Consider the following 25633-nt stretch of genomic DNA (forward strand, 5'->3'; position numbering starts at 1 on the left):
AAGAAACTTATATTACAGTTGGGGGGGGGGTAAACAAGTAAATAAATACATTACTAGTTCTAAATGGATTGAAGAAAAACAAGGCCTGATAAAGGAAGAAAGGGTAATATGGAGGTATTACTTGGGTGGAGTACACCCCCCAAAAACTTCATCTAAATCTTGTGAGATAAGTATTATTCTTTTCATTTCACTGATGAGGAAACTGAACGTTCATGAGTTTCCCAAAATAATAACAGCAGCTTATTTACTTTGTATAGCTTTAATGAAATAGACTATATATATTAAAAATGTACATCTGCACATTACCACAATCAAGATAATGCATGTATCTATCACTTCCAAAAGCTTAGCTTGCATTTTTTTGAATGACATCACACCATATATACCCTGCACTATGGCTCCTTTCATTTGGCATGTTGTTACGAATATCAGTGCTTCCTTTTATTGCTGAGTAGTACACCATTGTATGGATATAGCACAACTTGTGCATCTGTCCAGATATTGTACACATTTTCATTTCCAGTTTTTGACCATAACAAATAAATCATCTATGAATATTCATAATTAAGACCCTGCATGGAAATATGTTTCATTTCTCTTGTGTGAACAGAACAGCAACAGCTGTGTTGTTCAGCAGATATATCTGGCTTTTTAAGTACCACCAAACTGTTTCCTTTTTTTTCCTTGATGGCCCTGGGGATCAAACCTAGGGCCTCACACATGCTAGATAGCAGGCTGTCACTGAGCTACTCAAGCTACTCCCCATCTCCTGAACTGATTTCCTAAGTGATGGTACCAATTTACCTTTGCACTAGCCATGTATGAGTGTTCCAGTTCCATATCGTCATCAGCACCTGGTATGTTGGTCTCTTTCATTTTAGCATTCGAGCAATGGTATCTCTACTAGTGTAGTGGTATCTCTTTCATTTGCCTAATGATTAATATTATTAAGCATCTTTTCATATACTTGTTTGCCATCCATATATCTTAGATACAGTTTGTCTAATTATTGAGTTGTAAGAGTTCTTTATATATTTTACATGTAAGTCCTTTGATGGATATATTTATATATAATGCAGATATTTTCTCTAACTTTGACTTGCCTTTCATTTTTTGAACACTGTCTTGAACACAAGTTTGTAATTTTTTTGAAAGATAGGGTGTCACTTTGGTTGCCCAGGATGGCCTCAAACTCTTGGGCTCAAGTAATCCTTCTTCCTTAGTCTCTTGATTAGCTTGGTCTATAGGTACGTATCACCTGGTCTGGTTAAAAGTTTGTAATTTTGATGAAGTTTAATTTATCTATTTTTTTCCTTAGTTTGTTCTTTTTGTGTCCTAATTAATAAACCATTCTCCAAAGTCTGCAAAAGACTTCTGTATTTTCTACCAGGACTTTTATAACATTAGCTTTTACATTTAGGAGTATGATTCAGTTCTATTACGTTTTTATAATGGGGCTGGGGATGAAGCTCAATGGTAGCATGTTTGCCTAGCGGGCACAAGCCCTGGGTATGAACACCAACACTAAAAAAAAAAAAAAAAAAAAAAAAAAAAATGATGGTATGAGGCTCATTTATTCTCTCCTATAAGAATACTCAGTTGTTGCACTGGACAGGGTGGCACACACCTCTAATCCTAGCTGCCTGGGAGATGGAGACAGGAGAATTTGGTATTGAAGATCAGCCTGGGCAAAATTAGTGAGACTCTATTTGGAAAAAAACAAAATACAGCTCAGGGCGTGGCTCATGTGGTAGACAGCTTGCCTAGCTAGCATATATAAGGCCCAGTTTTCAATCCCCAGTACTGAAATAAAAAAAAAAAAAAATCAGCTGTACCAGGGTAATTTGTTGAAAAGATGATCTTTTCTCAATTAAAATAAAATATTTAGGCTTTTAATTTAAGATCAAATCAGTATGAGTGTTTTGGTCTTTGTTTGGTTGTTCAATAAATGTGTGTGCTAGGGATGGAACCTAGGGCTTTGTGCATGTTAAGCACACTCTACCACACTAAGCAAACCCCTCCCCGCAACCCGTCCTTTAACTTTTGCTCTTTTTGTTTTGGCTATTCAGGATCCTTTCCATCCCAAGCATATGTCAAAAGTCAAGTTTCTCAATTTCTATTAAAAACGTGCTGAGATTTTGATTGTGATTGTATTGAACTTGCAGATTCACATCTTAACAATATTGAGTTTTCTAGCCCATAAAAGGGTGTATCTCTCTATTTATTTAGGTCCTTTAATTTCTGTCAGCAAAAAAAATGTAGTTTTCAATGTACAGGCCTGTTACCCATTTGTAAATAACCCTAAACATTTGATGATGTTGTAAACTATACTTTAAAAAAATCTCATTTCCCATTTATTTACTGCTAGTACATAGAAATACAATTTTTGTTTAAATACTGACTAGAATCTTATGACTGCTAAACTTCACTCATTGCTTCCAGTAGTTTCTTGGCAAATGTTCTGTGAATTTTCTGCATACAACTGTGTTATCTGCTATTACTATGTTGGACATGACTTCCACAAGTGTGAGGCTGCATGAAATGGTAATAATATAATATCCTTACTCTTTTGGTAGCATATAATAGTTATACAGGGAGAATACACTGTGACATTTACATATGTGCTTACAATAGATCTTGATTAGATTCAACCCCTCTATCATTCACCCTCTCCCCCTTATTTTATTCTGAATGTTAAAGAAAATTTAAAAAACATATCTTAATTATTTTAGCTATAAAGTTTATAGCTTTAAAAAATTCCCCATTATTACTAGTTTATAAGGCCCTTTGTTTGTTTTTTAGGTCATAAATAGGTATGGGATTTTACAGAATGCTTTCTGTAAATCTATAGGTATCATGCAGTTTTTCTTCATTTTTAAAATATGGTGAATAGCAATAATCAGCTTTTCAAATATTTTATTATTTTAACTACAAGTGTTTGCATATAAGTGAATGTAAAAGCAATTAATTCAGAAACCATTAGGAAAGCACAAACTGACTATGTGTGGAAGGGGCACCATTAGTCTTTGTTAGATGAAGGTTCTCAAGAAAAGATGAACTTAAGAAAGTCAAAGTCTGGTTTCAGCTTTTCAGAGAGTTTATCACAATCCCCATTTGTGGAAGACAAGAAGGAGTTCCAGGGAACAGACGGCTCAACACAGAGAGGGCACCTGACAGGATGGAAGTGTGGGCCAGGTACAGAAATGTGATAGCAATATGATCATTGGGAGTGGAGTGCTGTCTGCTTTCTGCTTCTACACTTACTTACCATGACCAATCTTCAGCTTTCAGGAGTAGTTCAAAGCAAAATTCTTCTGGGGGTGAAATGGTTATCCAGGTAGCAGGGCACAGAGAAGAGAGTAAGAACTTCATCAGCACACGATCCATGCAAGCCAAGTATAGACAAGATTTTGGAGACATACTACCCACGTATCATCAAGTGCAAAAGTGTAAATTACAGAAGGCCCTCAAAGTATCTGTGCTTGCAGACACAGGGCTTCATGCTGGACTGGCTGTTTGTCTGGTGTAGAGCTATCTTCTGATAGTCCCTTCCTTTCACCTCTACCTTGGAAACTACCTTCACTTCTCTTTTGCGGTAGATATCCTATTTTAATCCCATGCCTTGCTTTTTTTTTTTGTATTACTCTCTCATAATTTTCTAATAGGAGGATGTTCCTGAACAATAATTTATGGGATTTAATTTTTTGAGAACTTCAACATATGAAAAATTTTTTTCTTCATATTTTGCTTGGTTAGAAATCATTTTTCTTTAGAGATTTGAGGGTATTTGATCCAGTCATCTACTTTCTAATGCTGCTTTTGCAAGTTCAAAGTAATTCTAACTTCTAACCCTACCTCCAAGGAACTACTTCAACTACATCCTACCATGATTTGTATATAATTCCATTCTAAGTATTTTCAAAATTTCCACAATGATTTCTTTTTTCACTTACAAGTGTGGCATGTGTGGCTCTTTCTCTCTCTTTTGAAATAGGATGTCCCCATGTTGTCAGGCTGGCCCTGAACTCCTGAGCTTAAGGGATCCTTCTGCTTTAGCCTCCTATGTATTTGGGACTACAGGTGCACACCACTGAACACAGCTAGCAGTGTGGTTTTAAGTTTCCAAAAAGTGTGGGCTATTTTAACAAATTCTGTTCTATTTAAACTAAATATACTATATTCACAGAACATGTTGTACTTGATGCTAATTAAAGTTTGTTAAGCCTTGCTCTAAAGCTAGTATCTGGTAGCTTTAATAATTATTTTGTGTATGCCTGAGAACACTGTGCATTCCTTAACTGTATTAAATCATTGTTATTGTATTCCTCAAATTTTATCTATATCCTTATTCAATTTTTTGTATGAGTTACTGTACTAAAATATCTCTGCTGATGGAGCAGTATCTACTTCTCACTGTAATTCTATCGACGTTATGCTAAGTTTTCATAAAAGTTTAGAATTGCCATTTCTTTCTGGTAAATTGAATCTTTGATTAATAATACAGAGAAAACATTTGTTTTAAATAATGCCTTACATTTTTTGTCTATTATTAAAATTTATCTTTTGTTTTTTTTTGAGGTACGGGGTTTGAATTCAGGGCCTCACACTTGCTAAGCAGGTGTTCTACCACTTGAGCCACTCTGCCAGCCCTGTTATTAACTTCCTAATCAAACTTTTGGATTCAGATTTTAGAATCCCATTTGTTCCTTTATAGACAGTTATTATTTTTATGTAAAAATACAATCAGTTATTACTTTGTGGATGCTGAAAAATGCATTTGTTAAAACAAGGACTTTAGAAGCTATGTAATTTTGATTACCCCCTTCTAACTTACATGATATTTTTCCCACTACTTAATTCCATTTTGAATTTTTTTAATCCCTCAAATTATGCATTGTCATTTTTTTGGGTGGTACTGTGATCTGAACTCAGGCTCTCATACCTGCTAGGCAGGCACTCTACCACTTGAGCCATGTCCCCCACCCAAACATTGTGTATTTAATTTCTTGTAGTTATTCACAAAATCAATTTTTTTACATTGTTTTAAGCTGCCACAATATGTTGTCCTCATATTCCCATTGGTTTATCATATCTCACTCTTGTTATTCTTTCTTGCATCTCATCTCTTGTTCCTAAACAGTATCTTTTAATGAGTGTACAGTAATAACCCTAATCTGCTAGGGATATGTTCTAAGACCCCAATTGGATGCCTAAAACCTTGGATAGTACTGAAACCTATATATACTATGTTTTTACCTATACATACATACACAAACTTAGTGCTTTTCGATTTGAACTAAACATTAAACATGCACAGTTGCTGTGACTTGCAGTTTGAGATGACAGGAAAATTAACATGAATTTCTTTTTCCTTTCACAATTTAAAATGGATGGATTATTTGTCCTTACCACAGATTTCAGAAACCCATTCTGTGTTAAGTCAGGAACTTACTTTCTTTGTGTTTTGGCTCTACTAGGGGGTTGAACTCAGGGCTTCATGCTTGTTAGGCAGATACTCTACCACTTGAGTCATACCTTTAGTCCTTTTTGCTTTTAGTTGTTTTTGGAATAGGATCTTACATTTTGCCTGGGCCAACTTGGACTACAATCCTGTTTATGCTGGGATGACAGGCACTTGCCACCATGTCCAGGTGGCAGGGGGTGGGTCCCAGTGACTTTTTGCCTGACTTGGCCTTGAACCCTGAGTCTGATTTCTGCCTCCTAGTAGCTAGGATTATAAGCATGAGCCACCATGCCCAGCTACTTTCTCCTTTTCACTTAAATGAAGTACTTTATGGCTTCTCTTTGACATATCCAAATTGCAGCAATGCTACTCTTGCACATTGGAGCCATTATTTAGTCAAATAAGGGTTACTTGATCAGAAATACAAGATATCTCAACAACTGATCTGATAACTGAGGAAATGGGAATGTACATAGTGCACATACACTGGCAAAAGGGTTATTCACATTCCAAGTGGGATCAAGTGGGATAACTTAAGATTTCATCATGCTGCTCTGGAAGGTACACAATTTAGAATTTATGAATTTTTTTTCTTAGAATTTTCCACTTAGTATTTGTGGATTGCGGTTGACTATGGAATAATAAACTATCGGGGGACTGCTGTTTTGGTAAACTCTCATTTTTGTTGGTCTCTAAATGTATTTGTCTTACCCTACTCTTGAACAGTATTTAGATATGGAATTCTAAGCTGATGATTAATTTCTTCATCACTTTGAAGATAACAGTCTATTATGTTTTGTTGCTGTTGATAAACTCTGTTGCAGGCCAATTATTATTATTCTTATTCCTTTGTTAGTAATATGTCTTTTGTTTCTGGATGCTTTTTTTCTTTGGTAGGCAAGTGCTCTCCCATTTAACCCATGCTTCTAGTCCTTCTGGATACTTTAAAGATATTTATCTTTGGGTTTCGGCAATATCAGTACCCCTCTTTACAAGTATCAATCAGAATTTAATTGCAATAACACAAACACCTTTAATTCTAATAAAAATGCTAAATGAGCAAATGACTACTGAACACTACCATAGAAAACCCTTGCTAAATGAACTTTTTTCTTGTTGCAATTAGGAAACTGGAGAATTGGAAAGATGTTGAAATGACTGTTGCTTCTGGCATCACACAATCATAGTATAAGTCACAGACCAGGAAGCTGCCTTCATACCTGTCTGGAGGCCAGTAACTGAATGCCTTCCATGTTACTACTTTTTTCCCCCCTCACTGAGTTGGGTTCTGAATTCAAGTCTCATATGAATATATGTGATTGGCAAAACTTGGATTCTATCTGGACCCTTTCCTTCAATGGAAATATGAAAAATAACAGTTTTTAACTTTTTAGCACCAACAGCACAAGACACACTTTAAGAAAGTTGAATGATGTGGCGTGAACTTTTTACATCTGTTATATCTGTGAAAGAGTTCCTTTTATTTGTCCAGTTTGGAGTTTATTGTTCTTGAATTGGAATTTTGTCTTTTTATCAATTACAGAAAATTCCCACCTATTACATCTTTGAATACCTCTTCTTTCCCCAGTCTTGTTATTCTTTCATTTTGGAACTGCAATTAGATATGTTATTTTTCTGTGATGTTTCCTGGCTTATTTCTTTAGATTTGTCTTCCAATTTATTAATTCTCCCTTCAGCTGTTCATTCACTTATTGAGTTTTTTATTTGAATGATTTTTAAATTTTGTTTTTCACACCAGAAGTTCTTTAACTTTCCTCTATATTTTGCCTCTCATTTTTAATAATCCCCTGTTCCCTGGCTTCATTTTCTCCTTTATTTCATTAAACATTTTCTAAATAGTTCCATTATATTCTAGCATCTGTTTAGAGGGGGTTATTCTGTTTCTCCTGAATTTTGGTTATGGTGGCTTATTTCTCCCTGTGGTTTTGGAATTATTTTTATGTGTGCATATTCGATCTCTATTTGTAAAAACCCTGAGGGGCCTACATTAAGGGTATCTTTCTTTTCTTTCTTTCTTTTTTTGGAGACAGGATCTTGTATGTAGCCTAGGCTAGCTAAAATTCATGAGCCTCTTGCCTCTATCTCTGGAGTGCCAGGACTACATGCATGTACCACCATACCTAGCTTCTTTTTTATATGTAATTATTTATCAGCTATGTATCTTATAATTGTATTAGTATACTACTGTTTATTATAAATTGTAAACAAAAAGATATATAGCAATTACTCAAAATAACATAGATTTAAAAAATTTTGTTTGAGACAGGTTCATGCTGTATAGCTCAGGCTGACCCGAAAAACTCTAGGTAGCCCAGGCTGGCCTCAAACTCTCAATCCTTCTGCCTCAGCTTTCCATGCTGGCATGTACCAACATGACTAGCACAGATTAGAATTTTAATTTTTTCTTTTTTCACCCCAAGAGATTTTCAGCTTACTCCTCTAATTCATAGTCCTTACTCTAAATGACCATCATATGTTACCACGGTTTTCCCTCACAGACTTGATTTTGTGTAAAGATACTCTTAAGGTCCTTTACTGAGGCTGGGAAGCCTCAGAGGCATGTTTCTTGGGGCACTTCTCCCTCTATTGCTGCTGTCTTTTCTTCCATTTTGTTGGGGAAGGGAGATGGTTTTTGGAAATCACTTAAATTTGTTTCTACCACATCTCACAGTAAAGTATATACTCCAGAAAGACGGACCATGGATATTCTGCTCTTTTGCAGACTCTCTGTACAGAATTGGGACTGTGCCTACTCCAGCTGGAGAGGCAGGTACTTATGTATTACTTGGAGATAACATGAAAATTTGGCATCACTTTGTCTCTGCAAGCAGGAGAGGCTTAGGAACAGTTAGGCTCCCCTCAACATGGTGGCACTTCAAGGGTACATTTCTTTCCAGATTCTTGGAGGAGTCATTTTTTTTTCTCCCTAAAACTAAGGCTAAAAGACAAGTTGTCTTGCCACCTTCTTTTACCAGAGGGCAATTTTTTTCTGGCCTAGTCCTTCACTAACTGTATTTCTCTTTGAAGGTCCTGACTTTATGTGTACATGTGCATGGTGATGGGGAAAAAGTTCCAACTACCATCCTAAACCTATCAAAATGCTCGTTTTCTGTTTTGTTTTGATTTTGTTGCAGGCTGGGAATTGAACTAAGGCTCATGTGCATACTGCGCCAAACCAAAGCCACCGTCTTCTATCTATTTTGAGGCAACTGAAACTGAAAGCCTGGTTTAAATGCCATGGAGTTGACTATGATATAAGCTCTCATTTGTCACTGTAGTTTGTAGCAACCTCTCTGGATTGATGCTATGGAATACTTTTTAGGTTTCCTTGAGCTCAGCTAGATATTTAAAGGGTGTTTGTTGTATTTTATCCAGAATTTTAGGTGCTTTGTTACAGGTTGAATTTTCAGATATTTTAACAGATGTTAAAAAAAAAAAAAAGAAGTTTTAGAGTTTCAATTTGATATTAAGAAACTTTATGAGCCAGGTACCAAGTGGCTCATGCCTATAACCCTAGTTCCTGGGGAAGCTGAGATCAGGATGATTGCAATTCAAAGCCAGTCCAGGCAATCCTAGGGTCGTGAGACCCTGTCTTGAAAATACCCAACACAAAATGGGCTGGCAGAGTGGCTTAGGTGATAGACAGCCTGCCTTGCAAGTGTGAGGTCCTGAGTTCAAAATCCCAGTATTCCCCTCCCCCAAAAAAAGAACCTTTATGGATAAGCACAATCCTGGGCTCTAGGGATTACCAAGTTAACTAAGACTTTAAGAAGCTTACAATGTAGTTGGGAAGATGCATAGGTACACAATGAATAATGTTAAATGAAATGACTACCAAATGAAGATATAAGAAAGAAGCTGTGGCAAGGCAGATGAAAAAAAGATGACATTATTTCATAGGATTATCACTGTAAATACTTTTTAAAGGTCTTATTTGTGTTTCTAAAAGTACTGCTATCCTATCAGACTTGAATTAAGTCAAGGGCTGTTTTATGTCTCTTTATATTTCCTGAAGGTGCCCAAATAAAGACAGAATAAACAGAGGACTTCTGCTTTTAAGAAGACAAAATAGATATCCTTTTGTTATTCTTCCCACTGAATACAATAAAAGTCCTGGACATTATATATAAAACAACTTTAGAAGATTCTGAAAGGTGGAGAGGAGAAAGTGGACGGGCTAAGGACCTTGAGAGTTGGGAAGTGATTGTGCTAAGTTCTTAGTGTTTTCTTTTTAAATTAAAATTACTTTTAGTTGAAAAATCATAATTATATATATACTTACAAGGTACAGCATGATGTTCTGAAATATGTATATAATGTGGAATGATTAAATTAAGCTAACTAGCATATATATAAATACGTATCATCTTTCTTATTGTAAGACATTTGAAATTTAATTTTAGCTGTTCCGAAATACACATTATTACTAACTATAATCACACACCCTGTTGTGCAACATATCTTAAAAACTTACTTATCTGTTTAACTAAAACTTTGACCAGTATCTTCCATTCCCTCCCACCTTCACCCTAGCCTCTGGTAACAACCATTTTACTTTTTACTTCTGAGTTCAACTCTTTAGATTCTACATGTAAGATCATGCACATTTTTCTTTTTATGCCTGGCTTATTTCACTGAGCTTAATATTCACCAGGTTCATCCACTATGTGTTCTTTTTTCATCTGATATATTCCAGACTTGGAACTTAAGAAGCCAGCACCAGGTTCATCCACTATGTGTTCTTTTTTCATCTGATATATTCCAGACTTGGAACTTAAGAAGCCAGCAACTCAGAAACAACACTAGGAAGAGACAAAAACAGCCCCAACAAAGCCTACTCTCTTTAGCCTAAGGATCATGAAAAGGGGCAGCCTAGCAAGAGAGAAAACTTTTTAGACAATAACCACTGTACTGTAGCCAAACACCACACAAAGGAACTGTGGTCCCTTCCCTCATCCCTACAACAAATTGAGAGCCTAGACTTCTGTCCTCATAGGCCACTAGAAAGTGCTCCAACCCCCTGCCAGCCTAAGACCAAGAAGAAAGAGGGCCTGGGACTTTCATCCTCACCCTGCAGTAGTAAGCTCCTACTCCCTGCAGTGTTGGTGGAGACTGTGAGGAGCAAGGACTTCCATCTTTATGTAGCAATAAGAAGGGCTCTTTTCCTCCCTAGTGGGGGTAGTGTTGGATGACACCTGCTAGAGTCAGAACTCTTACCACTGGCCAGATGTAACAAGGCCGCACAACTGGGGAGTCAGTGGAGACCACAGCACGGCTTTCCCTGCCTGAGTTATCAGTGGTGTCTATGAGGCTAAGGAAAGAAGCAGGAACTCTCAGGACCCTCTTCTCCCACTAGGTTGCCAACAGAGGCCAAGGTCAAACCTGGACTTCTACCAGACCTGGCAGTAATGAGGTGGCACTCGTGGTGGTAGAGCAGCTCAGGTGGTGGAGCGCTTGCCTAATAAGCATGAGGCCCTGAGTTCAAACCCCAGTACTGCCAAAAAATAAAATAATTAAATTAAAAAAAATGAGGTGGCACTCAGGGACTGTGAGACTATAATAAAAGATGTAAGTTTCATGTTATTGATGTCCCAGAAGGAGAGGAAAAAGAGAATAGGGATTAGGGATTAAAAAAAAAAAAAGCTTCTTTTGAAAACCAAAGACAAAAGAAAAACTTGAATATAGTGAGAGAGAAAGAAAAATTTATCTATAAGAGAAAACCAATTCAATGATAGAGGATTTCTTGTCAGAAAACTTGAAGGCCAGAAGGGAGTGGAACATTTTTCAAGTTCCGAAGGAAAAGAACTGTCAACCTAGAAGAATATGTCCTTAGGAATGAAGTAAAAATCAAGGCGGTCTCACACCCATGTTTATTGCGGCACTATTCACAATAGCCAAGTTATGGAAACAGCCAAGATGCCCCACTACTGACGAATGGATCAAGAAAACGTGGTATCTATACACAATGGAATTTTATGCAGCCATGAAGAAGAACGAAATGTTATCATTTGCAGGTAAATGGGTGGAATTGGAGAACATCATTCTGAGTGAGGTTAGCCTGGCCCAAAAGACCAAAAATCGCATGTTCTCCCTCATATGTGGACATTAGATCAAGGGCAGACACAACAAGGGGATTGGACTTTGAGCACATGATAAAAGCGAGAGCACACAAGGGAGGGGTGAGGATAGGTAAGACACCTAAAAAACTAGCTAGCATTTGTTGCCCTTAATGCAGAGAAACTAAAGCAGATACCTTAAAAGCAACTGAGGCCAATAGGAGAAGGGGACCAGCAACTAGAGAAAAGGTTAGATCAAAAAGAATTAACCTAGAAGGTAACACACATGCACAGGAAATTAATGAGTCAACTTCCTGTATAGCTATCCTTATTTCAAAAACCCTTGTTCCTTCCTATTATTGCTTATACTCTCTCTTCAACAAAATTAGAGATAAGGGCAAAATAGTTTCTGCTGGGTATTGAGGGGGTAGGGAGGAGAGGGAGGGGGCGGAGTGGGTGGTAAGGGAGGGGGTGGGGGCAGGGGGGAGAAATGACCCAAGCCTTGTATGCACATATGAATAATAAAACAATTTGAAAAAATGCAAATCATTAAAAAAAAAAATCAAGGCATTCTCAAGTGAAGGAAACCTAACAGGATATATTGCCAGTCAACTTACCCTAAAAGAATGGCTAAAGAAAGTTTTCTAAACAGAAAGGAAAGACGAAAGAGAAATTTTAAAACATCAACAAGGAAGAGCAATGCCAACAGCAAAAATGTGGTAAAACACATTTTCCCTCTCCTCTTGAGTGTTCTAAAAAAGTTATTACAATTGAGGTAAAAATAACTAACTGATGTAGTTCTAAATTTATATAGAGAAAATATTTCAGACAATTATATTTTAAATGGGGCAAGGTAAAGACACAGTTGTGTGTTGAATTATCCAACCATATCCTAACCTTAGTACCTCGGCATGTGACCTTATTTGTAAATAGGTAATTGCAGATATTATTATTTGAAATGAGATCACATTGGAGTAGGGTAGGGCCCTATTCCAGGAAGACTGGTGCCCTTCTAAGAAGATGACTATGTGAAGACACTGAGAGAAAAGTTTGTTGTCACAGACAACAAAATCATAGACTGCAAATCAAGGAATGTCAATGCTGCCTAGGAAGAAAGAAGAATTCTCCTACTGGTTTCAGAGAGGGCATATAAATTTCAATTGTGTTAAGCCACCTAGCTTGCAGCACTTTGTTATGACAACCCTAGGAAAATGATGTAGGTACATAAAGGGTAGATAAGGTTTCTGCACTTCACTAGAACTGGTAACATGCAGGCAACATTAGACTCTGATAGGTTGCATGTATATATATATTACTGAGAGCAACCACTGAAAAAGCACCACAAAGAGATACACAAACACTATAGATATACTAAAATGAAATTCTAAGAAATGTTTAACTCTTAGAAGGCAGGCCTAAGAAAACAGAGGAACATAAAAACAGGACAAACAAAACAAAAAATAAACAGCAGATTTAAGCCTTACTATATTGATGGTCACATTAATGCAAATGATCTAAATAAACCAATTAAGTGACTAGAAGACTAGATTTAAAAACATGATCTGCTATGTATGGTGGCACATGCCTGTAATCTTAGCACTTGGGAGGCTGAGGCAGGAGGATTGAGAATTTGAGGCCAGAATGGACTATAAAGTGAGACTCTACCTCACCCCCACTCCCCAAAAAAACCCCAAACAAAAAACCACCTAACAACAAGCTATGATCCAATTATATGAGATCTAAAGGAAATTCACTTCAAATTTAACAAAATAAGCAAACTGAAAGTAAAAGGATGGATCTAGGTAATCTAAAGAAACCTATGTTAATATAGTTATGTTAACATCAGATAAAATAGACTCTGAGCAAAGAAAATTACCAGAGACAGAAACATCACGTAATGACAAACAAGTCAATTCATCCAAAAAAGAAAAAAAAAAAAAAGCAGAATAAATGTCTATGCACCAAACAATAGAGCTGCAAAATATATTTTATAAAAATTGATAGAATTAAGGAGAAACAGACAAGCCTGTTTGGCTTTAACATGTTTGGAGACTAACATTCCTTTTTCAACAGCTGACAGGACAACTAGACAGAAAGTCAGTAACAATATAAGAACTCAACAACACCACTGTGCATTTGGTGGGTTGGAGAGTGTAAACACTGTACATTCCAAAGAAAGGACTGGCTTTTAACTAGCCCATGGGAGACAATCTCTGAGTCCCTTGAAAATCCTGTGTAATAAAATTATTTCTGTATACCTGATACCATCTGTCATGCCAGATAATTTATACTAAAAATAAGATTTATAGTGAGCATTGGTTTTTGTTTGTATGGGATCCTAGGCCATGTTGGATCAGTTTGACTTACAGAAATAAATTATAACCATGAGTATAATAGTTTTTCTGAGTTTTGTGAGTCCTTCTACAGTGAAACAGTAGTGAGAGTGGTTTGGGAGAATGCTGACACATCAACCAACAGGAGCTAATCTACTTCTATAGAAGATTTCACTCACCAACAGCAGAAAACATTCTTTTCAAGCACACATGGAACACATGCAAGATATATATTATGACTTGAAAATTAAATGTCCCCTTACAGGCTCATGTGTTAAAGCCTAGGTCCCCATAATTGACCCAATACAAAACTGATCATTTGAATATACTTGTTAATTATTAAGAAGGCTGAATTTGTAATTTTTAATGCAAATTAAAAATTTGCATTAAACTTCCAGGCTCAAACTTTCCAGGCTCAGTTGATTTCACTGGAGAATTCTACCAAACATTTAAGGAAGAATTAACATTAAGTCCATGCAATTTCTTCCAGAAAATAGGGCAGGAAGAACATTTACCAATTCACAATACTCAGATACACAGAACAGCACAAAAAAATTAAAACTACAGGGCTGGCAGAGTGACTCGAGTGGTAGAGCGCCTGCCTAGCAAGTATGAAGCAGAGTTCAAATCCCAGTACTACCAAAAAAAAAAAAAATTAAAACTATAAACTAATGTCCTTCATGAATGTAGACACAAAAATCTTTAACAAAACTTTAACAAGTAGAATTCAGCAATATAAAAAAGAATTATACACCATGACTAAGTGGAGTTTATTCAAGAATGCAAAACTGGTTCAATATTTGAAAAATCAATCAATGTATTCTACTATATTAACAGAATACAAAATAGGACTGAGGGTGTGGTTCATTGGCCTAGCATGCACGAGGCCCTGGGTTTGATCCCTAGCACACCCCCACCTCAAAAAAGCACCCTTAGAATACATAATAAAATCACATGACCAAACCAATTGATATAGGAAAATCATTTCACAAAATTCAGTACCTAGTCATGTTAAAGGTAAAGAAAATTAGGAATGGGGTTATGTACAATGTCTCCCCCAAAATTTCTATGCTGCAGTCCTAACCTTTAGTACTTCACAATGTGACCATATTTAGAGCTAGAGTTTTTAAAGAGGTAATTAAGTTAAAATGGGGCTATTAAGGAAGGCTTTAACTCAATATGACTGCTGTCTTATAAAGGGAGGAGATTAGGACACACAATCAGGAGACACCAAAAAAACACATATGCAGAGAAAACCCATGTAGGAACACAGAGAGAAGATGACCATCTGTAAGCCAAGGAGAGGGTGGCAGATTAAACCAAACCCAGAGAGAGACTGATCTTGGATTTTTACTCTACAACAGTGAGGAAATAAAATTCTGTTGTTAAGTCATACAATCTATGGTATTTTGTTACGGATAGTCCTTGTAAAGTAATACAGAGAGCAACTTATTCAACTTGTTAAAGAATATCTACAAAAGGAATAGAGCAAATATTGTATTCAATGGCAACAGACTGAATGCTTTTCCTCTAAAATTGGGAACAAGGCAAGGATATCTGTTCTTACTATTCCTACTCAACGTAAGTCCTGCAAAGTCTAGTGAGGGCAATAGAGAGAAAAAGGAAATAAAAAGCATATATATTACAAAGGAAGATACTAAAGTCTCCATTTGTAATAAATCTCAAAATACCTCCTTTAACTACTGACTTCACAAGGTGGCAAAATAAAACAAACAGAAAACAAAATCCACTGTATTTCTACATAACAGCAATGAACATGTTCATATCAAAATTTAAAAACACAATACTGGGCTGGAGACATAGCTCAGAGGTAGAGTGTGTTGCATGTGCAAGGCCTCAGTTTGACCCCTATCAGCACAAAAACAAACAAAAATGAAATAAAGCAAAAAATAATAGCACTTATAATTGCTTAAAAAACAAAAACTACACAATGCTGATGAAAAGAAAAGGATCTAAATAAATTGAGAGTCAAACTACTGGGTTACAAGACTCAACAAAGTAAGGATGTCAATCTCTCTTCAAATTGATAGCATATGTAATGTAATTCTTATCAAAATCCCAACAAGATTTCAAATATAAACAATATTATTCTTAAATTCATAAAGAGGGCTGGATAGGTAGCTTAGTAGTAGAATGTATGAGCCCTGGGCTTGATCCCCAGCACCCCAAAATTTAAAAAATAAAATGAAATAAAGGCAAAGTAACTTGAATAGCTAACACAATTTTGAAAAAGAAGAATGAAGTGGGAGGAATCAATCTGTATGATTTGGAGCCTTGTGCAGCTATAGTAATCAAGACTATGTGGTACTGGTGGAGGGACAGATATGTTGATCAATAGAATAGAATAGAGACCCTAGAAATAGGGCCACACAAATACATCCCACTTTTTTTTCACATAGGTATAAAATAATTCAGTGGAGAAAGGGCAGTGTTTTCAATCAATAGTCTTGGAGCAGTTAGAATCCATAGATTAAATTAAAAAAAAAAAAGAATTTCAACCTAGGCTTCAAGCCTTATACAAAATTGACTCAAAATATACACTTAAATATACACATGAAACAATGTAATTTTTTAGGAAAAAAAAACCATAGGATCTTTGGGATCCACAGTTAGGTATAGAGTTCTTAGATTTGTCAACAAAAACATGATCCATAAAAAAGGAAAAAGTGACTTGATCAAAATTAAAGATCTTTGCTCATTAAAGACCTTGCAAGGTATAGATTGGGAGAAAATATTTGCAAACCATGCATTTGACAAAGAATTAGAACCTCAAAACTCAACTATTAAAACAAAAGAAACCATCTTTGTTAACTCTAAATAAATCAAGAGAAAGTGGGCAAACATATAACAGATATTTTACCAAAGAGAACATATGGATGGCAAATAAGTACACATGAAGAATGTATATTCAACATCATTAACCATTAGGGTGATGCAAGTTAATAGTAAAGCTATCGGTATACACCTATCAGGATAGCTGAAACAAAAAACAGTGACAACACTAAATGCTGATGAGGATGCTGTGAAAGTGGTCACTCATACATCATTGGTGTGACTGTATTGATGGTACAGCCACTCTAGAAAATAGTTCAGCAGTTTTAAGAAAAACTAAACAAACTACTGCCATACAACCTAGCAATTCCACTCTGGGCTTTATTCCTCAAGAATGAAAAACTTGTGTTCGTACAAAAATCTGTATGTAGAAGCTCATAGCAGTTTTATTTATAATATCCCCAAGCTGGAAACAATCTGGATGTTACTCAGCAGGGCAATAGTTAAATTGTGGAACATTATACCGTGGAATACTACTCAGCAATAGAGAGGAATACACTATTGATGCACTCAACAACTTGAATTAATTTCCAGAGTTCAAAAGACAATCTCAAAGGTTATATACTATGATTACATTTATATAACATTCTTGAAATGACAAAATCATAAAAATGGAACACAGATTAGTGGTTGTCAGGGGTTACGGATAGAGAATGTCAGTGAGGAGGAAGGGAACTGGGTGAAGTAAGACAACAATCCATGTGGTATTGGTATCAAGTCAAATCTGACTGTCATACTGTATTACAGCTTTGTAAGATGTTACCATTGGAGGAAACTGGTAAAGAGTACAGAAGATCTCTATTCTTTCTTGCCAAATGTATGCACTTCTACGATTATCTCAAAATGAAGTTTATTTTAAAAATAAAAAACAAAATCAGAAAAACAGACAAACAAGTAATACTACTTATATACTGAACTATATGCCTCTTAAAGGGCTATATGACCAGCACCTACTTAAAGCACTCTCATAAATGGTATTTTTTGTTTCATTTTCATTAAATCTACTAAAGATTATGCCCATTTCCAGATGGTCTTCCAAGAAACACTATTTCTTTGTGACATTAGTAGCTTTCCTTGAGAGGTGTTATATAAAAAGGGTCCCCTAGTAAAGTAAGTTTGAGAAAGATTAAAAACAAAAACATATTTTTATGTATGCTTTTTCAAGATTTTTAATACCTAATGAATGTTATACACATTCAAAAGGATGCTATCATATACAGTTTTCCTCAGATTCTTTAATTTTGGAATTCTCGTTTTCACATGATTCCCACTAAAAACTTATCCAAAGAACTAGCATTCCTTATGCCATGATGAATGTTGGGCGATAGTTTTCTATCAACATCCCTGCTGGAGTTATGTTTTATGTGTTTTTTCAATTTAGGCTACAGATTTACTGTTACAAGTCAAGGGTACTTTAATCGTGGTGTTGATGATTCAAACTACTTACCATGTAACAATATAAATAGATCGGAGTACTAGTGTGAAGACCAACACTCCATACATAACCTGGATAGGAAAGAAAAATGAAATCAGCAAAATTGTTCTCTAGCAAAGGAAGTATATTTTGCCTTCTAAAATAGCCAATTAAATATAAACATTATATTTCGTTACATTTTAAAGAACAGAATGTCTTTAAAAAATGTGTAATTATATATGGTAATGCCAACCTGTGAGGAAAAATTAATAAAACAGGTACTTAGAAACTGCTTTTGCTAAAAAGCACTGGCTCCTTACTTGGGCCCGCAGTTAACTGGAAGCAATATAAAAGGCTGGCATCTTTGCCTCCATTTTATATCAGTCTTTGCTCTGAGCAGTCACCTTGCAGCCACTTTGGGTTTCAGGAAGGACAGGACTGATTGATAACATCTTGTCACAGGACCAGACACAATGCGTTTCTTATTATGACCAGGCCCCTCTTCACCAGTCCTGAGATAATGACCAACCAGACCACACCTCTGACCACTGGACCACACCTGTGACTGGGGTTATTCATTAATTACGCACACCTCTTCCTTCACGACCCAATTCTTTGTCTATTTAAACTAAAGCTCATGTGTGCACCAGGGAAGATAGGCTGTAGAGCTTCCTTTGCCTCTTTCTCAGGCATGCCCATCCCATGCAATAAATCTTTTGCTACCCTGCACTGCTGCTTGCCTCTTTGGTGTATTGAGGCAAGTGGCTGGACCTGACATGTTGGAACCTCTGGAGTTGGGTCTCTGGCCTAGAATTTTGATTACGTTAAGAACCTGCTTGTGAATAGCAACATTAGAAATTCCATGGCAAGTTTAATTCTGGATGGCTGAATGAAAATTTAAATATATGGCTAAGCCCGAAGAAACGCTACACTTCTGCCCCATACTCCCTGCTCTTACTCTGGCTTTGGCAAGTAATTGTGCTTCCCATTTTACAGCTCTCTCAAACTTTCCTTCTAAACGCTTCTGCACTCAGAATCATCCTCCCTCTGCATTCTTTCTCCCATTCCTAGTCTCGCAACAGAGAAATACAGACTTCTTCACCAAGGTTCATCTAATCTGTTTTTTAGCTCCCACATGTTCCTAGACTTGGCTCCTCTTTCTCTTTTAAACTAAACATTGATGAGTTTTATCCACTTGTAATATTGAACTTGGTAGGAAATTTTAACTTTTAAAACTGTGAAGCTAGGCATGGCCACTTGCACTTCTAATTTCACCTTGGGAGAAAGATACCTGGAGGACTGCAGTTCAAGCAGCCTGGGCAAAAAGTGAGCTGAGCCCTGACCTCATGCCTGTAATCCCAGCTATGTGCTAAGGCTTAAGTAGGAGGATATTGGTCCAGGCCAGCTGGAGCAAAAAAAAAAAAAAAAAAAAGCAAAACCCTATCTGACAAGTAACTAATACCAAAAAGGACTAAGGGCACGGCTCAAGTAGTAGCGCTTTTGCTCAGCAAGTGGGAGACCCTGAGTTGAAACCCCAGTCCACCCCCCAAAAGTGTGTAAAGTATTAAATACAATAAATTTGCAAATACAAATGCACAGTTGGAAAAGCACCACTTAGGTCAAGAAACAGAAATTGGCCTGTAATTTTCTTTTCTCATAGATTTTTGGCTGCTTTTGGTTATTAGAGTAATTCTGGCCTCATAAATTAAGTTGGAAGTGTTCTCTCTTCAATTTTTTGGAAGAGTCTGAGAAAGACTCGCATGAGTTCTTTAAATGATTGGTTGAATTTATTAGTGCTAGGCTTTTCTTTTTTGGAAGCTTTGGACTAATGACTCAGTCTTCTTGCTAGTTAAAATGTCTGCTCAGACTTTCTATTTTTTCATGACTCGGTCTTGGTAGCTTATATGTTTCCACAAATTTGTCTATTTCCTCTAGGTTACCCAATTTGTTGGCATATAATTATTCATAGTAGTCTCTTATGATCCTTTTTTTCTGTGACATCAGTTGTAATGTCTTTATTTCTAATCTTGAGTTTTCTCTTTTTACTTAGCCTGTTAGTTAACTGTCTTTTCAATATACCAACTCTTAGTTTTGATTTTTTTTTTCTATTGGTTTTCTATTTTATGCCTAATCTCTTATTTCTTTTCTTCAGTCAAATCAGGGCTTAATTTGTTCTTTGAGGTGTGAAGTTAGTTGTTTATGTGAGAGCTTCTTTCTTCTCTTTCTTCATAGTGATCCTCTTACCTCTGCCTTCTAAGTAGCTGGGATTACAGGTGTGTAGCACTATGCCCAGCTTTTCTTCTTTTAACTGTAGGCATTTATCACTATGAACTTCCTCTTAGTACTGCTTTTGATATATTCCATAAGTTTTGATATGTTGATATGTTTTGATATGTTTTAAGTTTGTTGAGACATTTTCTAATTTCCTTTTGATTTCTTCTTTGACCCAATGGTTGTTCAAGTATGTTGCTTAATTTCCACACATTTGCGAAATTTTCCAGTTTTTCTTTTACTGTTGATTTTAAGTTTCATCCCACTGTGTTTGGGAAAGTTACTTATATGATTCTAGTATTGTTAAATGTGTTAAGACTTGTTTTATGACCTAACATATGATTTATCCTGGAAAAAGAACTAGGTACCCTATGAAGAAAGTATATTCTGCTGTCTTTGAAAGGAATGCTTTGTGTATGTCCACTAGATTTGTTCAACAGTGTTCTCTAAGTTCTTAGTTTCCTTACTGATCTTCTGTCAATTAGGAAGTGAGGTATTAAAAGTCTCCTGGTAGGCTGGGAATGGTGGCTCACACCTATAATCCCAATTACTCAGGAGGTGAAGATCAAGACCATCACAATTTGAGGCCAGTCTGGAGAAAAAAGTTAGCAAGGTCCCATCTCAACAAATAAGTCAGATATGGTGGTACATACTTATCATCCTACATTTGTGGTAGAAGAACCACAGTCTGAGATAGGCCCTGGGCAAAGATGCGAAACCATACTTGAAAAATAACTAAAGCCAGTATCTGCCTAGCAAGTACAAGTTATGTGAGATCAAATCTCAGTACACCAAAAAACAAAACAAAACAAGTCTGCTATTGTTGCACTGCTGTCTGTTTCTCCCTTCAGTTGTTAATGTGTGCTTTACATATGTTGGGTGCATATTTAGTTACAGCTTCCTGTTGAATTGAACCTTTTATCATTATGTAATGTCTTTTGTTTCCTGTGACAGTTTCTTACTTCAAGTCTATTTTGTCTGACCTAAGTAAAGTCATTCTGCTTTCTTGGTTACCATTTGCACGGGGTAGGGGTATCTCTTTCCATCCTTTCACTTTTGTCCTATGCATGTCTTCAATCTAATAGGAGTTTCTTTTAAACAGCATATAATTGGATTTTTGTTTTCTTTTCAATCAATTTAACCACTCTATGTCTTTTGATTGATAGGCTAATCCTTTTAAATTTAAAGTAATTACTGATAGGGAAGGATTTACTATTGCCATTTTGTTAACTTCTGTTAAGACTTATACTTTTGTCTTTTTTGTATCTTGCTGTCTTCCTTTGTATTTTATCAATATATTGTACTAATATGTAGCTTCCTTTCTTTTGTGTAATTTCTAGACTTTCTGGTAAATCATGGAGTTCAAATAAAATATCTTACAGTTATAACTGTCTATCTTAAGTTGAAAACTTAAGTCCAATCACATGTATGACCTCTACCTTCTAACTTCTCCCACTCCCCTACTTTATGTGACTGTTGTCAGTGTACATCTATTCATATTACATGCCTTTTTAACATGCATTTTAGTTATAGTTACTTAATACTTTTATATTAGAATTAAGATAATTTATCCTTCACCATTACAGTAATACAGTGGTCTGTATCTGTCTATGTATTACCTCTACCAACAGGTTTTGTACTTTCTTATGCTATTGGGTTGCAGTTCAGCATCCTCTCATTTTATTTTTAAAAATCTGATTTGATTTTATTTTTGACAGCATTTTTCATTTTTATTAGCATATAACAGCTGTACCAGGGATATATCATGATATTTACACATGTGCTTACAATCTATCTTAGTTAAACATTCTCTCATTTTAAATTGAAGAACTTCCTTTGCCATTTCTTATAAGGCAGATCCTGTGGGGATGAACTGCTTCACCTTGTCTTTTGCTGAAAATCTTTACCCTCCCTTGTTTTCGAAGGAGAGTTCTGCAGTATATAGCGTTTCTGGTTGATGGTTCTTTTCATGCAAAACTTATGTCATCCTACTTCCTTCTTTCTTACAAGATTCCATTTGAAAAGTTTGCTGAGTTTTATAGAGGTTCCCCCTTAAGTGTGGGAAGCTCTTTTGCTGCCTTCAGAATTGTTTCTGAGTTTTGTCACTCTGATAGCAATGGTATCAGAGACATGGTATTTTTGTGTGTGTGTGTCCTTTGGGATTCCTAGTTTATTTTCTGTCCCAGGTTTGGAAGTTTTCAGCTATTTTTTCTTTGAATAAGCTTTCTGGTCCTTTCTCTTCTCCTCTATGACTCCCACAATGCATGTATCAGTCAGCCTCATGATATGTATGTTTTCCTAAGCTTTTTCACTGTTTTTCATTCTTTTTTCTTTTGGTTCCTGTGGCTGAATTATTTCCTGTAACTACTCCAAGTTCCCTGATATTTTTCTTTTGCTTGACCTAGTCTGCTGTTCAACCACTCCAGTAAACTTTTTAGTTTGGGTATTAGTTTTCTTTAGCTGCAGGATTTCTATTTGGTATTTTAAAATATTTGCTATGTCTCTGTTGAAATTCCCACTTTATTCCTGCCTGGTTCTCTCAACCTTGGTGAGTATCTTTAGGAGAGCTATTTTGAATTCTCTGTCAGATAATCCATATTATCTGTTCCATTAGGGTCAGTTTCTGGAGACTTAACTTGTGCTTTGTTTGGAACATCTGTGCCTGGTTCTTCATTTTTCTTGACTTTTTGTGTTGATGTATGCACACTAGACAAAGCACGCACCTCTTCGAGTCTTCATGGACTGGCCTCCTACAGAAGAAGATCTCTAGCAATCTGCCCAGCCAGAGATTCTATGGGTCTCTACCAATTTTTTCCCTCTCCCAAAAAGAAGTAAGCAGTTATACCTTTTGTCTGTTCACTCTGCCGAGCTGGGATAAAGGGAAGCTATGGTGTTTAGCATTTAAGCTATCACCTCCATTCTCCCCAGAGGAGAACTAGCCGGTTGGACCTATCTGAGCATCAAAACTGGAGAGATGGGCTAGGTGAATGGTCCAACCAATACAGCGCCTGCATACCGAGTGTGAGATCTTGAGTTCAAGCCCCAGTACCACAAAAAAACAAAACAAAGAAAAAAACCCACCAACCAACCAATCAAACAACAACAAAAAACTGGAGAGAGACACTAGTTCTTTGGGAAGTCCTGGAGAAGATGGGACATTAGATACACGGACTCACTTCATCCCTCAGAAAAGCTCAGAGACAGGATTTTTCCTTTTATTGTTTGCTCTGTGCTAAGCAGGGAGGAAGATCGGTGGTATCTACTAGCCCAAGCTCCTGCCTCTGTTCTTCTTGGGTAACCACTTTTGTTGGACTGGTCAGAGCTCCAAGACTTTCCAGGCAGATGTCTGTTCTCTGATAAGCCTTGGAAAGTTTGAGGATATAAACTGAACCTTTCCCTTCCTTGACTGAGTCTTCCTGATTGCATCATGCTACACTAGGGTCAAGGATGCCCACTAGAGGGTGTCCTGAATCTCCAGAGCAGCTTTGATGAATCTGGTTTTGCATTCTCTCAAACTGCAGGAGTCTCTATTAGTTTGTGATTTCTTGCACAGGAAATTTGTCTTTTCTACTTACTTGTGCATTTTACTTTATTTTGTGGGGCTGGGAATTGAACACAGGGCCTTGAACCCATGCAAGAGCCCTACCACTGAGCTACATTTACAGCCCCCCATTCTTTTTATTTTTGTACTACTGGGGTTTGCATTTGGTAGGCAGAGGCTCTACCACTTAACCCATGTCCCCCTCCTCCCTGGTCTCCTTGTTTTTTGTTCCTCTCTCATTCTTTTTAAAAGCTGATCTTAAACCGGATATAGTGGTACCTATCTGTAATTCCTGCAGGAGGTTGAGGCAAAAGGATACTGAGTTCAAGGTCAGCCTGGTGTATTAAAGCAAGACCTTTTTTCAAAACAAGCAATCATTGACTGTTTTCCCTAAAGGCAGTTAGGGTTATTTCTTCAGAGGAGAGAGTGAGACAGAAGGAAGGGCCCCTGGAAACCTCCATTATGACCTCCCTGTGATCTTAAAGCATGGAAAGAAGGAAAGGCAGGACCAAAGGTGTGAGGATCAGGACTGACCAATTAGAACATTGCTGACAGAGGCAACCAAATTGCCGTTTTCTCTATACCAAATTAGCATAGAGACTGAGCGATGCCCTGGAGAAAATGGACAAAAACCTTAGATCATCATTTCTTGCGCAACCTCTCTTGTGGGGGGGGGGTCTAATTCTCCCACTTTTCAATCTCAATAAACTCTCCCACTTTACACTTAAACAAACAAAGCTGATCTTCCTGATAAATAAGATTCCAAAGTAATCTGCTAAAAGGGCACAAGAGTATCATAGAGGGAATATAGGCATTGGAATAAAAAAGAGCTGGGTTCATGTCCCAGCTTTGCCACTAACTAGGTGAGAAACAGTGGGCAAATTACTTAATCTTTCTACCTTTTGCTTATCTCACTTATAAATGAAGATAACAGTTAAGTCAATCTATATAAAACTATATGACTCAATATATAGTATGTAACACATAGCAGATCAAAAATACTAGCTTCCATTCCTTTATTCTAGATGTTCTTATATTAGTTTCCTAACAGCCCTAATTTGTAATAAAATGGCACAAACATAATAGAATAAAATTTAAACAAAGATACTTGTATAGTATGTTTCTTCTTATAAAACTTGAGGGTCAAAAGAGAAATGTGTCATGTCTAGAAACAATCTTTAGGAGATATCTACTTTGGCAGGGTAGTTTTAAGCAACAGTATTCCTTGACACATCAGATGACATCTCATCTGAAATACTAAATTACTGATTTGTAAATTGAAGAGGCTTCACTGACTTCTGAAACATTCTTTCTTATCTATTTGTATATATACTTTTTTCTCTGCTTTCTTACTTAAGATATACTGGCATTTCTACTGAAGGGAGCAGGCAGCAATGTGATTAGGGCATTACCTTTTGAAAGGCCATTACATTAAATAAATGGCATTTGGCTTTCATTTGCAGATATCTGGATCACCTTGAATTTAATACATAAAGTAAAGCTGTTAGCAGTATTTTCTTCCTCAGGGAAGTGAATGTGATTAGGAAGACAAACAATCCTGGTTGTAACAGTGTTTATTAACCCTTTCTTTCTAATTTTTTCTCACTACTTACAGACTACTCTAAGCCTAACTCAAATACATGTCATTTCAAATATCTTAATATGCACTTTTAATATCAC

The 25633-nt window shown here is 36.4% G+C and overlaps 1 protein-coding gene across 1 annotated transcript in view; it reads right to left on the minus strand.

Annotated features, from left to right (window-relative positions):
• The window catches only part of Acer3 (alkaline ceramidase 3), a 146689-nt gene that overhangs the window by 7864 nt on the left and 113192 nt on the right, over nucleotides 1-25633 (minus strand). The window contains exon 7 of the mRNA XM_074082512.1: nucleotides 18175-18233. Coding sequence (XP_073938613.1) covers nucleotides 18175-18233 — 59 coding nt within the window. The remainder of the gene's footprint in view (nucleotides 1-18174; nucleotides 18234-25633) is intronic.

This window comes from Castor canadensis, chromosome 1 (genome assembly GCF_047511655.1).
Source record: "Castor canadensis chromosome 1, mCasCan1.hap1v2, whole genome shotgun sequence".
Taxonomy (NCBI): domain Eukaryota; kingdom Metazoa; phylum Chordata; class Mammalia; order Rodentia; family Castoridae; genus Castor; species Castor canadensis.